This window comes from Rousettus aegyptiacus, unplaced genomic scaffold (genome assembly GCF_014176215.1).
Source record: "Rousettus aegyptiacus isolate mRouAeg1 unplaced genomic scaffold, mRouAeg1.p scaffold_m13_p_6, whole genome shotgun sequence".
NCBI classification, from domain to species: domain Eukaryota; kingdom Metazoa; phylum Chordata; class Mammalia; order Chiroptera; family Pteropodidae; genus Rousettus; species Rousettus aegyptiacus.
In genome coordinates this window covers 35688379-35703122 of record NW_023416309.1, presented here as the reverse complement: position 1 = coordinate 35703122, position 14744 = coordinate 35688379, and the positions used below count along the sequence as shown (strand labels likewise).

The 14744-nt window shown below is 45.1% G+C and overlaps 1 protein-coding gene across 1 annotated transcript in view; it reads left to right on the top strand.

Moving 5' to 3' along the window:
• PDLIM1 (PDZ and LIM domain 1) overlaps positions 1-14744 on the top strand; it is a 37291-nt gene that overhangs the window by 18805 nt on the left and 3742 nt on the right. Inside the window, exons 4-5 of the mRNA XM_016164240.2 lie at positions 1533-1732; positions 11195-11346. Of these exons, the coding sequence (XP_016019726.2) occupies positions 1533-1732; positions 11195-11346 (352 nt within the window). The remainder of the gene's footprint in view (positions 1-1532; positions 1733-11194; positions 11347-14744) is intronic.

Here is a 14744-nt window from a genome sequence, read left to right as displayed (position 1 = left end):
GAATTGCTGTGGAGAAGGGGAGAGGAGAGAATTGCAGTCCCACAGCACTGTCGTGTAGCTGGTAACGTGGGCCAAGGTCCCTCGCCACCCCCGCCTCCTAGTCTGCTGCCGTTAATTACTACCTATTATTCCTTGGGCTAGTTGTGTCAGAAAATTTACTTAACCATTCTTCGAGTACTGCTAAAGTTATTTTCTTAACTAATTACACTTTCCTCTTTGTGAATGACCTTTGTGTTCTTCGTTTTTGTCCAGTGTGGACCAAGTCAGCGCAACATAATTTATGCAGTAAAACTTCACTCATTCCTACTTGTTGAAGAGGATGCCCATCTGAATAGTGAAAAAGAAATCATAATCATAAGAGCGTCTTTATGTTATCTTTTATTTTAAATTAGCACACAGTACAATAAGGTGTTACTTTTCATCATGTTTCCCAAGAAAGCCTGAAAGACTTGAAGGTTTAGCGTTCAAAGATAAAAGAAGAGTAACAGAGCACAGGAACTCTTTGGGGGGCAGTTGTTCTAGGCCTGGGTTTTGAAAAAGAGACCAGGGTTGAGGAAGATTTCTGGGGGACCCAGAAAATATGGTGCACGTTGAGTTTTTAGAGGCTGCGCAGAGCATGCTGTGTCTCCTGGGAGCCAGAGTTGACCCAAAATGCCTGTGTAGAAAACTCTTTGTTAATTGAGTCATCAAAGATGCCATAATTTTTTTTTTTTAAGTCATGTTAGTTTAAAAAGTTTTGACTGTTTCTAAAGGAGCTCTGAGATGTCGTAGCTATAATATTATCCTAGACGCCTGGCTAGCCAGCCAGCGCGGGGGTGGAGGGCGCTTTCTCAAATTACAGAAGGAAGGGAGTGAGCACAGGATGAACTCCAGGTCCTCCTCTGAGTTCCCCCTGGGCACCGCCCCTGTAACAGGTATCCCCTAGCCTTCCATCTGATTAGCCTTGTCCTTCTTCCCCAAGAAACAACAAATCCTGAATTCCCTTTGGCCCCCTTCTGCCGGAGCACTGAGGCCGACTCTGCCGAGTCAGCAGCTGCCTCATCCTGTCGCACCACAGCCCTTTTATCTTGTTTGTCTAACCCTCTCCATTCGGGAGCCTTCGTCTCTACTTTTTATCATCTCCTGCTCTGCACTGACCGAACTGACTGCCCGTGCTTCTTTTCCTGGGAACTTAATCCCTCTGGAGTGTACCCCGAAGGTGTTTCAGCTCTGACTCGGTTACTGACAGCCCAGAGCAGCTAGGAGTGTCCTGGCCAGGGCTACCCAGCAGGGGATCAGGGTTCACTGGGTCTCAGGGAAGAACCTGAAGACTGAGCTGGTGTGCGACACACATCCACACTTGCGAAGCTTCCCCAGTTACTGTCCTTTGTCTAGTGGGTAGGTCAGAGCCCTTTAGCTAAAGTTTGGTGTTGAGCCAGGGCCACCGTCACTCATTAGAACTCTCTCCCTGGCTCTCAGTCCGCACTGTCCATCGAAGGATATCCGTCGGACACCTCCTCATTGCTGATTTCTCCTCCGATCTCTGCTTGCAGGAGGTCTTGCACATAGGAAGCGCCCACAACCGGAGTGCCATGCCCTTCACTGCCTCGCCTGCCTCGAGTTCTTCCCCCAGGGTCATCACAAACCAGTACAACAACCCCTCTGGCCTCTACTCCTCTGAAAACATCTCCAATTTCAACAGTGCCTTGGAGTCAAAGACGGCAGCCAGTGGACTGGAGACAAACGGCAGAGGGTAAGTAGGCCTGTGAATTCTCCTCAGGCCAGTCCTGGAAGAGGCTTTTTATACCAGGACCAGGCTGGTCCAGTCAGGGGAAAGAAGATTGGGCCACTAGCCCAGGGAGAAAAAGGTCTATTTTAGTACAATTCTTTCTGTCTTCATTTTCTTCATCAGTAAAAAGAGGGTAATATCAACTGCCTTGTAGGGTTGTTGGAAAAATAAGAAGTAATCAATAAAATGCCTAGTATTGTAGCTGGCACAAGTTAGTCGATTATTCGCTGAGACCCATGTTATTGTCCTGATTTCTGGGGTGGTTGTCACCTGCTAAGTGACCATGTTCTTTCCCTGACAGTCCTGTTGCTTCCTGAGAAATTCGTCAGTATTTACAATTTTGGATTTCTGCTCACCTTCACCATCCAGTCTGAACAAGGGAGAAGTACTTCATGATACAATTTTTTGGTGAAGCAAAAATTTCCCCCAGAGTGGCCAGTGGAGATAATAGAAAGAAAAGAAGTTCGTGAGGATATAAATGTGTGTCTATAGGAACAGTGTCTGATCTGAGGACAGAGGTAGAGATGGGTTTGTCTGTGGGAGGTGGGGGCTAGGAGGGGGACAGCGTGGAGAGGTCGAAGGAAGCATCTTGCTCAGGACTAGGGAGGCCTGTCTCCCTCTTGTCACTGATGATGTGGCCACGGCTGCCTCCATGTCTTCATCTGAAGTATCCTCTGGATCTTCCCAGGAAGGGGACAACGTCTGCTCCATTTCAGACTCTTTGAAGATGAAACCAGAAACACTGGGAATACCATAGCTCATGGTAAAGACCTGGGTTTGAGGATGGAGAGTAAGAGAAGGTACCAGTTTTCTGTGGGTGAAAGGGGAATAGACTGGGTTACCAGCTGCCATGGCAGCGATGATGGGACCATGAGGGCAGAGCTATGAGTGTAAGCAGGGGAGCAGAGTGGCCCATTGCAGCTGGCCAGTACATGCCCCTTCCAGAAAGGCTACTGCTCCTTGGCTCTAGCCAGACACCCCGTGCTGGCCTAGGAGTCCCATTGCTACTGATTATAATTTCATTGAAACGGAAGTTGCAATGCCTCTTTTTATCTGAAATTTCCTGATCTTTAAATGTTGATGACAGTCAAACTTGTTGGAAAATACCGTGTGGTCCAAACTGGTCAGATGCCTGAGGATCTCTCCCGCTTGGAATCCACAGTTCTTGGAACTCAGCCCATTTTGCTGTTCAGCGTCTCCCCAATTCACCTTTAATAAGAATCTGCTCATCTCTTAGGGTGATTAAATTGCAAACCCATTACTTCAGAGGCAGGTTAGGAGAGACTTAAGGCATGAGAGGTTCCAGGTAACTTTAGTGTTTGGAAAGGGCTATCATGGGGATGTCTCGAGGACTCCTGAACCACACCGTGCATATAGTCCCTCTCCCCTTGGAAAAGAGGGACAGCCATTATTGGGTACCCATTGCACAGGTCCCTGTGCCCAGCACTGAAAGGCACTGTGATTTCCTTTAAGTCCTGTTGGGGAGATTCTGCTATGTGACTTTGGCTTTACAAGATGTTAAAGGTCACGGCATCTATGGCCGTAACCAAGACAAAGTGGCTACTAATGCTTCTTTCCCCAAATTCTGATTCCTATTGACTTGAGACGATGATGTCCTTCAAGGTACCTGGGGGAATTTGGAGCCCCTGAGAGAGAACGCCATGCTGGGCCCCCCAAGCTTTCCACAGACACACCCTGAGGGAAGCTTTCTCTCCAGCAGCTTGGTGTTGGGGAGGGGGGGCGGGCATGGGGTGCTGAGTGGTGGAAACACCATGGGCCATGAACCTTGTTCTTTGTTGCTTTGGTGCTAGGGGAGGCTGAGAATGTGACCCTCTTTTACTGTCCCAGAGTGGAACGTTCCATTCTTTGGATTTAATAACCCAGGAAATGACACATCCTTAATTGAAAGAGCTGCTATGCCTTGGGAGAAATATGCGCCTGGAAAGTATTTTTAGTGTGGCCTTGGCTGTTATTCCTTCATTAATGTCTTCTTTCTTCTTCTCTCATGCTCCCTGCCTGCTCCCTCTCCTCAGTCTGAAATAATTAAATTCAAAAATGTCCGGACGCTGTGCAAGCCTTTCCTCCAGGCCCTGTCCCCTCCTGTTGCAGACTTTTTGGCTGCTGCAGCCTCTGAGTCTTTATCAACAGTCTCCTTCCAGATTTTCTCAAAAGGGCCCAGTTCTGCTCCATCCCAAACTCTGAGGATGAATCCAGAAACAGTGTGAATACCAGCAGCCCCCACAGCAGAGGACTGCCCAAACAGGCTGTGCTGCCTGTGTGTGGGTCAGCTTACTGATCCATTCCTAGAGAGGCCGTTTGTGCACTCTCAGCAAAGGAAGATTCTCCCGCAAACCCAGCAGCCACCGGTAACCTTGCTGCTCCGTCAGCAGAAGTCCCAAGCGCTCACTCACCCCCGCTGTTTAGTCTGAAATCCACTGAGATTCCAGAATTGGCTCACTTTATACTTGGCATGAAGTCATCGCTGATTCCCTGGGGCTCACTCTGAGTTTCTTTGTCCTGTCCTTAAAAGCGGCCTGGGGTGTGTGTGTGTGGCTCTTTGTCCTGTAGTACATCCCAGGGGGCCATGTCCTCATCAGACAAGAACACAGACAGCATTGTCGTTTCCTAATTTAGCTGGGAAGACAGGCGAGAGGGTGTTATCTGCCACCTGGCCTCCCAGCGCTCACACGGCTGAGTGGGAGGGCCTTTGGGTCAGTTCAGCTTAACAGTCATTGATTGAGTGCTTGCCGTGTACCAGGTGAGTAGAAGAAATGTTATTCTGTTTAACATTAAGCTTTCACCTGCCCTCTGACCTCTTGCAATTGAGTTTAGGGGCTCTGGTCATTTTCTGGTGTTTTGGAGTTTGGATTTCATTACATATGTGACGTTACTTGAGACTTTCTTAAAGGTATAGGCTTTCTAGATAGAGGGGCCTCAGCTTGAATTCTAACTCTGCCTCGTACTAGCTGTGTGATCTTGGGCAAACCAGAAAACTCTGAAACTCCATCATGTTATCATGAGGTGCAGATAATATTAACTACCTTACCAACCAGGTTATGGAAAGAATGAATGAAATGATATGTGTAAAAAGCACTGAGCGTGGTGCCCAGCACCTGGTAGGTGCTCAGCGAATGCCAGTTAGTACTGATTTCACTGAATACTAGGGGTTTCCCCCCCGGGAGGCTGGAAGCATGTAGACAGATGTCATGGAAAAGACTTTGCTGTGACTTCTGGTAACCTCCTCTTTTTCCCAGCATTGTAGCTTAAGTTCAGCCACCAGTGCAATTAGTCACCTTCCTGATGGCCTCTTCATGGAATCGTTGGTTGGGCTCCATAACCAACACAATAGTGCCAAGATACTGTTCATCCAAGTTGTGTTCTCAGGCAATCCCTCCATCTACTCATGAGGCATATTTCTAAGCAGGTGCAGTGGAAATAAAGAGATGCATTGTTCTATTCGAATGATGTGAGGGATTATATTAAGCCTGACTCTTTCGGAGCCAGATCAGAAGAAAACCTCCATCATGAAAGTGGCTGCTCGCTCCTCCAGCTAAACTTGCCCACAACCCACAGAGAACTGGCCTGGAGCCTGGCTGTTCCTCCCTCTTCTTCAGGTACCCATGATTACTACGCCTCTCGTTTCTTATTACAGGCCCAATATCTAGGCCTTTGAACACTGAAATGCAGGGAACATTCTGGCCAGGCTCCCCTTCTTACAGTGATTATGTAGGGGTACCCAGAATTGCATTGTGTGTGTGTGTGTGTGTGTGTGTGTGTGAACATTGGGGTGACCAGGTTAGGGCATCTCACACATGAAAGGTTTTTCTGAGTTGGCCTGCCTCCTTTACCCCTTCCTACATAAAAATCAGGTGCTAAAATCTCTTCTACGTCATTTCCGGTTAGCTCTTAACTTCCAGCATTTGGGGAAAGGACTTCTTAAACTTAAACTTTTTATTTTGAGGTAATCGTAGATTCGCATGCTGTTATGGGAAATAATAGAGAGGTCCCATATACCCCTTATCCAGTTTCCCTCCATCATAACTTTTTTCTTTTGCTCAGCACAATTCACGGAAATTTATTTGATTTATTGAGTTCTTATGTATCAATAGTTCTTTTTTTCTGTTCTAATGATTTATTTTTATCGTGGTAAAAAACACATAATATAAAATATACCATCTTAACCATTTTTTAGTGTATAGTTCACTAGTCCTGGTAACAATATGCAGATCGTTGTGCAACAGGTCTCAAGAATGTTTTCATCTTGCAAAACTAACACTCCACACCCATTGGACAGTTCCCCTTTTCCCCTCTCCCAGCCCCTGGCGCCCACATTCTACTTTCTAAGAGTGACTGCTTTAGGGACTACCTCGTATGAGTGGAATGTACAGAGTTTGTCTTTTAGTGACTGGTTTATTTCACATAGCATAATGTCCTCAAAGTTCATTCATTTTGCAGCATGCAACAGGATTTCTTTTTACTTTTTTAAGGCTGAATAATATTCCATTGTCTATATATATACCACATTTTCTTTATCCATTCATCTGTCAGCGTACATTTAGGTTGCTTCTACCTCTTGGCCCTGCGAATAATACTTCAATGAACATGAGTGTACCAGTATCTCTTTGAAATACTGATTTTAATTCTTTTGGATATATACCCAGAAGTGAGATTGCTGCATCATATGATATTCTATTTTTAATTTATCGAGAAACTTCTATAGTGTTTTCCATAGCACTGCAACAGTTTACATTCCTACCAACAGTACACAGGGTTCCAGCTTCTCCATCCTCACCAACATATGTTGTCTTCTGGGTTTTTGTTTTCACTGTTGGTGGTGGTGTTGACAGCTATCTTAATAAGTGCAAGGTGATATTTCCATGTGGTTCCCTGATGATTAGTGACGTTGAACATCTTTTCATATGGTTCTTGGCCATTTTTGTACCTTTTTCAGAGAAATGTCTATATAAGTCCTTGGCCCATTTTTTAAATCATGTTATTTGCTTTGTGTTGTGGAGGTGTAAGAATTCTTTATAAACTCTGGATTATTAACACCTTATCAAATATTTGATTAATTCCATTAATTACCTTTTCACTCTGCTGATTGTTTCCTTTGCTGTGTAGACTTAATTTGATGTAGTCCCACTTGTCTACTTTTGATTTTGTTGTTTGTGGGTTTGGTGTCATATTCAAGAAATCATTGCTAAGACTAATGTCATGACGCTTTTCGCCTATGTTTTCTTCTAGTAGTTTTATGTTTTCAGATCTAACATTAAGTCTTTCATCCATTTTTAGTTGATGTTTATATATAGAGAGCTAAAGGTCTAATTTTATTCTTTGCATGCAGATATCCAATTGTCTCAGCACCGTTTATTGAAGAGACTGTCCTTTCTGCATTGTGTATTCTTGGCACCATTATTGCAGATCACTTGACTATATGTGCTGAGGTTTATTTCTGGGTTGTATATTCTGTTCCATTGGTCTCTTTGTCTGTTTTATACAAGTACCATCCTGTTTGGATTACTGTGCCTTTGTAATATGTTTTGACATCAGAAAATGTGACACCTCCAGTTTCGTTTTTCTTTCTCAAGATCGTTTTGGCTGTTGGGGTCCTCTGAGATTCCATGTGAATTTTAGGATTTTTTTTTCTGTTTCTGCAAAAAATGCCAGTGGGATTTTGATAGGAATTGCAATGAAGGTTGCATTGAACTTACAGATCGCTTTGGGTAGAATGGACATTTTAACAATATTAAGTCTTCTAATCCATGAACATGGATGTCTTTTCATTTATTTGTGTCTTTGCTGTGCAGATTCAGGTCCCAGAGCCATAGGTGTGCTGTTCCCTGTCCTTAACCTTCTGACCATCTTACCTTCACCCCAGCTGCTCCTTTGGCTGGAGTAGGACTGTGTTTCATAAGGTCTACAGGCTCAGCCTCCAAAATCCACCTCTGGGAGACAAGCTCAAAAGGAGTGTCTGCTTAAGTTCTAAAGACCGCTAGCATCCTTAAATGCCTGGATATATCAGCCACAACATCAGGCAGGGCATGACCTGTCTGTAATGTGCCTGGGGAGACAGGCCTATGTAAGAAAATATTTAACATTGAAGTAAGTAGTGTACATTTAGCAACAAGTGTGACTTGGGAAGAAACGAGAACCAGGAAACACAAAGAATGTAACGTATAGTTACTCCAAAGGAGTTGAATTTGAGTAAACTCTTATATTTTGCTATTAAAATCATAAAGAATGGGTTTAGAAGAATGGTTACTTTTAGCATCCCACCCTCACAATTTTCCTCCCAGTGACTCAGTCATGCATATTATATTTTTCGAAGACTTATCACTGTGATTCTTTCCTTCACCATTGTTACTACATATAAAAATGACAGTGCTTTTTTTTTTTGCTCTATTTCTAATGCATATTTTTGACCTAGAATTTTTTTTTTTAAAGATATCACGCTGTTATTTATTAATATCTTAGTCTGATGTCTAAAACTTAGATTTTGTGTCTTAGGATATTTTTGAATTAGGTGTATCAATACTTCAAATAAGGTAACGAAAGTTGAAAGTGCTTTATAATTTGTCAAGCAGTAGCAAGATATTACCATTATTTGAGAATAAATAGTAAATTTTTTTTTAATCACGGAAATACTTTTACAAGACTTTGCTGGAAAAATATGTGGTGACTTTGTATATCTGATGACTTTGTGGTCTGAGTTCTGTCATTTTTAGCATTCTGTTGGTGGCATAACAACGTAGACCAAAGCAAGCACAAATCTCAAGAGCATTCCATGGCCTGATCTTGACTTCAAAATAGTTCTAAGGATAGTAGGGAAAAGAGTCATCAAAAATACTATGACACAGTTATTACAAAGCCAGCTCAGAATTCAAGACCCAAAGAGAAAGGCAGGCATGCAACTTCAGAGGACAGGGCTGGATAGGTGGGCCACAGGAAGACAAGGTCCTTGGTTAAAACCACTCCTCAAGGTGGCCTCTTTCCTGTGGGGTGGGGATCGGAGACTCGCCCAGTTCCTAAGTGGGGGTAGGGAGAGAGACAAGGGCAGGGACCGGCAGTGTCTGTGGATGGGGCAGGGGTGGCTGGCTTCCCTTTCCTCCCCTGCAGCCAGCACAAGTGACTGGCTGATGAGTCTCCCTGGCAGCACCCAAGTATTTGTCACTTTTTGAGGACTTTGTGCTCTATCGTGAGAACCTGACTGTAGTCAAAGGGAAAACCTGGAGCTCCAATGATGTAAGTGACTCTGCTTCCAGCTGTGGACTTGAGTCTATTACATTCCCCCAGAGGCCGACTGAGAAAGAGAAAGAAAAGAAAGAGAGAGGTAACTTGGGAAAAAATACCCAGGGAAAACACATACCATTGTTTCCTTTATAAAATAGGATGTGAACTCCTTATAAGCAAGTGGGTAAAGGTAATTGGCATAATTCATTTGCACTTGTAAAAGTGGCTTCTGCCCTAAAGACAAAGTGGTTAGTCGTGCTCAGGTAGCCACTGCCTGCATCCTCACACTTGAGGGGCAGTCTGGTGGACGGGAAGGCATGTACTGTTGTTACAATTCACGACTTGTTTACGTAGACTTATCCATCTGCACTGATAAATTGCATCACCTTCTGGCATTTTCTCTTTGGCTCCCTGCACACACTGTCCCTCCTTCCTAGGGGGTGGTAGCTTCTGAAAAAGCAGTGGATGCTGACAGGCAGGCAGTGAGCTGGGCCCTGGAGGCTCATCTCCCTGGCACAGCCTAGGAGGTCCCCCGTCCTAGAAGGTCCCTTGTGACCCCACTTGAACATGGAGAGGCAGCGACATGGAGGAGAGAGGGCCTTGGCCCACTTGGCAATTTTCATTCACTTTCCTAATGCCTGCTGAGGCCTGACACCGTGCCAGGCCCAGGAAGACAATAGTGAACGAGACAGACCAAAGCCCTGCCCTCGTGGGGGTTACTTTCTAGAGGCTTACTTTCTAGGTTACTTTCTAGACAATGAAGAGACAGATAACTGTATGTATAATCCATGGAGCGAGGAGAACACATGGAGGGAGCTGCGGAGTGTAAGGGGATAGAGTTATGGGGATGGGTGGGCTCTTCTGAATGGAGGGTCAGGGAGCCTTCTCTGAGGGGCGGCATCTGAGCAGAGACCTGAATGAAGCGCGGGAGCCCTGGGCTCTGGGAGGAGAGCATTCTGGGCAGAGGGAGTAGTAAGTGATAGGCTCTGAGGCTAGTGGGTTCCAGAAACAGCCCTGAAGGCTCGTCTGACAAGAGTGGGGTGACCAAGGGGGTGCAGGTGATGTGTTTGGGGAGGAAAGCAGAGCCACATCTGTTAGAGCCTTTCTCCTTTTTGTAATGAATATTTACTCCAAAGAGATGATTTTGATTAAACTGGTATTTTGTTATTAAAACTGTAAATATTTGGTTCTAAGTCAGATGAGAATATTTCGAGCCACATCACAACAGTCTAATTCTTATGTTAAATACCACTCCGGCGTCTGGTCAAAAATAAGACTGTCCTGAGGCTGAAAATGGCAGCAGAGGGACAAGTTATGAAGCTGGTCAGTTGTGTCAGTACCTAATGGCGTGGCTTGGACAGGTGGTGGAAGTAGGGGTGCTAAGAAGGGGTGGGATTCAGGATAGACTTCAGGTTAAGCTGACTGGGAGGAGGCTACCTCCCCCTTTCCTCTTCCCTGAGACAAGGCAGCAAAGGCTCCTCCTTTAAAAATGGGCCCTGTGGGAGAGAACCCCCAGCTCTGCCTGTCCCATCCTATCTGGGAAACCCAGAAAGACCAGGCAGGTGTGGGAGGCAGGGCCTCAGTTGAGGCCTCTGCCCCCTCCCTTGCAGTGGAACAGGACTTCACAGTTTATAAAACACTCGCTGATTTCATCCTCGCCACCAATCCTGTGAAGGAGGCAGGGTAGATACTGTTACCTGTGTGTTGTAAATGAGGAGACCAGAGCTCCTTGCCATGAGAGATATAAGAGTTTATAGAAACAGAAAACACTTTGATATCATCAGGAATAAAGAATACTGACTTCTGCTTTGTGAAAAGAACACACATGGCCTGTACTGAGGGCCTCCAGCCGAGGTTTTAGTGGTCAAGTTGTGGTTGACATTTTCTCTTTTCTAAATTTTCTTTTCACATAATGTCGTTTATGTAATTTAAAAAGAAGCAAAGCATTTGCCGTTCCATGGGTTTAGGCCAAAAAGTAATTGAATTACTAAAACTATTTGGAAAAATAGCTTCTTACCGCATTACAGCAGCAGCCAGCTCTGACTGCGGCACATGTAAGGGAGGGCTTCATCTGTTGGTAACATTTCTACCTACTGTGATTCAGAGGTGTCTTCTTTTGGAAGGAGTGGTGTCTGTGGATTTCTTTTTTTTTATCCTTCTGACATATCCTAATGAATTTCCAAACATTTGTTACAGCTTAGAGCATTCTCAGCCTCCAAGTGGACTCGTCATCGACAAGGAATCTGAAGTTTACAAGATGCTTCAGGAGAAACAGGAGTTAAATGAGCCACCAAAACAGTCTACTTCATTCCTGGTTTTGCAGGAAATCCTGGAGTCTGAGGAGAAAGGTAATCAGCTCTCTGTGTGGTCCGAGGCTCTTGTTTAAGGCCTGGGGAGAGAGTCAGTTGGTGCTGGAACACAGGTGAAGGAGCCCTGGGCTTTGGATTTGATGCCTTTTAAAATGCTGAGAGAGAAAGGGAGAGAGAGAGGGAGGGGGAGAGAGAAAGAGACAGAAAGAGAATATGAATGTGATCTCAATCACACCTGGCTAGCTAGTTCCTTCCTATCATGTGAGTATTAGGGAAGCTAAGGTCATGGTGAACTTGACTTTTGTGGGATTCTGTTGGTCTGTCTTTTGGACTTTTATTTGGTTGGTGCCCACATAGCACGCTTCTGTGGTAGTTGACACGTTTGAGTAGGTGAAGACAACGACGACAAACAATGAAAATGAATCGGGCACAGTGAAAACAGACCCCAGGGCTTTCACTTTGGGGCCATGGATTTTTTCTTGCTCAAGGGCGAATGGCCCCTTGGGGGCTGAGAGTCCCCTGTTTGGCCATGCCCTCTTCCTGTGACCTTAGGCAAGTCTTTGAGCCTTGCCAGGCCTGTTTTCTCATCTGTCAGTTGAGGATAAAAATCCTTTCCTGTCACGTAGGTGTGATGATCAAACTTCATAAACTGCACAGAACACCCATCACTGCAGCGGGCACACAGTAGGTGCTTCATAACTATAATGTGGTTTGAAACCTTGGCAAGAGGCTCCAGGCTAACCTTCGCTTGTCCACAGTGTGAGCTCATGCCCAAGACACCCAGGGCCACCCCATGTGGCTCTTCAGGTTTCAGGAGAATGTCTTCGCATTGTAGACATTGTATACTGTATATTTATTATAGTAATTTTCAAGTGGATAACGGTAAAACTACCTTAACGGAACAACAACAGTATATTATGAGAATTTTTGACAGTTGAGTGTGTTGAAGAAGGGATTCTTTTCCTCATTCTCACAGAAGGAACCCGTAAGCAGCAGCCCTCAGGATACCTACCTCCCAGGTGGTTATTCATAAATGCCTCTTGACTCTGATGAGCAGCCCCGCTAGGAATGACTTTTCAGAAGAGCTAGGTTTTGCCCCCCTTTCTGGTCTCTGTGATGCCCAGCCCTCCACATTCTGCCTTTGTCTCTTTCTCTGAGGCTTGGGTATCTCATGGGAGTCCTGCTTTCTAGTGCTCTCTCCAGCTCTCTCCAGTGTGCCCGCCTGTCAAGAGAGAGTTGTTACTCCTGGGAAGGACACCTGGAGCTTCTGATAGTGAGACTTGCTTCAGCCAGGCTCCAGAGGGGTTGACATGTTTGCTCAGCGCAGCCAGTGAGGGTCAGAGTCGAGCGCCCCCTGGAAGAATGAGCCCCCTCCTCAGAGTTCCTAGCTGCAGAGTCTGCCTCCTCGGAGTCCTTGAGCTGGAAGTTCCCTGCCAAACACACCCAACACTCAGACTTCCTCCCCATTTGGGTGGGTTCTTTAGAGAAATTGGCAATTTACAAGCACAGGAAGTCAGGATATAAGTTTTTCTTTTATGCTAAAAGGATATTGTTTTACCGGTAATTTACCTTTTTCTTCGAGTACCTGTGCAGTTGGGAAGTAAGTAATAAGTTATGGTGTTAGGCCCACCTGACAGATAACTTGTGGGTCATCCCTAGAGGATGACAGGTTTGTCAAAACATGTGAGAAACTACAACTTATTCCACTCTGAGTAGGTGGGTGAAAAGCTCTTCAATTAAGAGAGGAAGAGCCAGTCCATTCTAGCCCAAAGTAGGACATAAAACCACAGAGGTCATCTAGTTGAATGCCCTCATGTCAGAGAGAAGGACCCGAAGTCCAGGATCACTGAGCTGCACTGAGGCAGCAGCTCCATGCTCATCAACATCTGAACTCCTTCCATCCTGTGCTTCATCTACCAAATTTGTGGCTTCCATTCTCAAGGTTACCTTGTGGTCTTAGTTAGCAGTTGGTGCTCCAGCCATCATGCCCACTTCCAGGCACCAGGAAGGAAGAAGGCAAAAAGGGTTAATGGGGGAGTCCTCCTTCCAGATGAGCCAGCTTTCTCTTTCCCAGAAGTCCCATGCTATTATTCCATTTCTATTTTGACCAGAATTTAGTCCCATAGCCACATCTAGTTGCAAGAGAGTCTGAGAATAATAGTTTCCTCCCTGGGCTGAATATCTTCTAGCTGCAAAGAAAATAAAGTTTTTTCTAAAAAAAGAAGAGGGAGATAATGGATCTTGTCTCTCCCGTATCTCTTAATATGTGCTTACATTAAATTTTTACTGAATGAAGCATCATAAATTCCAGTCCAAACATCCCCCACATGCAGAAGGCTCTCAGGGGAGGGGCTCGAATGCCTCTTTTTATTTGAGATAAAGTGGTCAAAGCTTGGGTAGTGTCTGGTACAGTGGAAAAGCACTTGGTGAGGGGTACTATCATTCAAGCTGTCTGGTTCATAAAGCAGGGTTTCATGGTAGAAAGAGCACTGACATCCAGGATCTGGCCATGACCTGCCATGAGACCTTGAGCCCTAGTTTTTGCACATGTCCAGGGGGACTAATAATGGCTGCTTTACGGATGGTTTAAAGCATTAAGGGAAAGAAAGGGCACATGTGTGAAGTGCCGTGTGCACAGTCGGTAAGGCTCCCGATGGTGGTTTGGCTGCAGCGGAATTTGGTGGTAAATCCCCAAAGATGCAAAGTACATCTTCTCAGTTTGGGTGAAATTTAGCTTCTGGTCTAGGAGAAATGGTCTTGGGTTCCTCAAGCTTCCTCTTGTTCTGGATTAGATTCCAAAATTTTCAGGGGGAAGAAGGCTTTCTGTCTGTTATTTAATTCTGATGAAATAACACCTAACGTAACATGTACCGAGTTAACCATTTTTAAGTACATAGTTCGGCGGCATTTGTATTGTGCTACCATCACCACCATTCGCCACAGAACTCTTCATCTTGCAGAACTGAAACTCCGTACCCATTAAACATGAACTCCTCATCGCCTGCTCCCTCCACCCCTGGAAACCACCATGCTCCTTTCTGTTTCCATGAGTTTGACTTATGAGTGGAACCCTAAGTATTTGTCATTCTGTGGCTGGCTTATTTCACTTAGCATGATGTCGTCAAGGTTCATTCACGTTATAGCATGTATCAGCATTTCTTTCCTTTTTAAGGCTGAATAATGTTCTATAGTATGTACCTACCACATCTCGTTTATTTATTCATCCATCCATCCATTGAAGGAGATTTTTAACAAGAGGAAACTCGGAGGGAGATACGGGCTGAGAAAACACACAGAAATCACAGAGGATCCGAGATAAGAAAGCTGGACTTGCTCAGGAAGTATCAAGGCTCATTTTGCCTGGGATTCCAGGAGAATCCTTGGATGGTCTGGAGTCAGATCATGAGGACCACCAGGTACTAGGTTAAGGAACATGC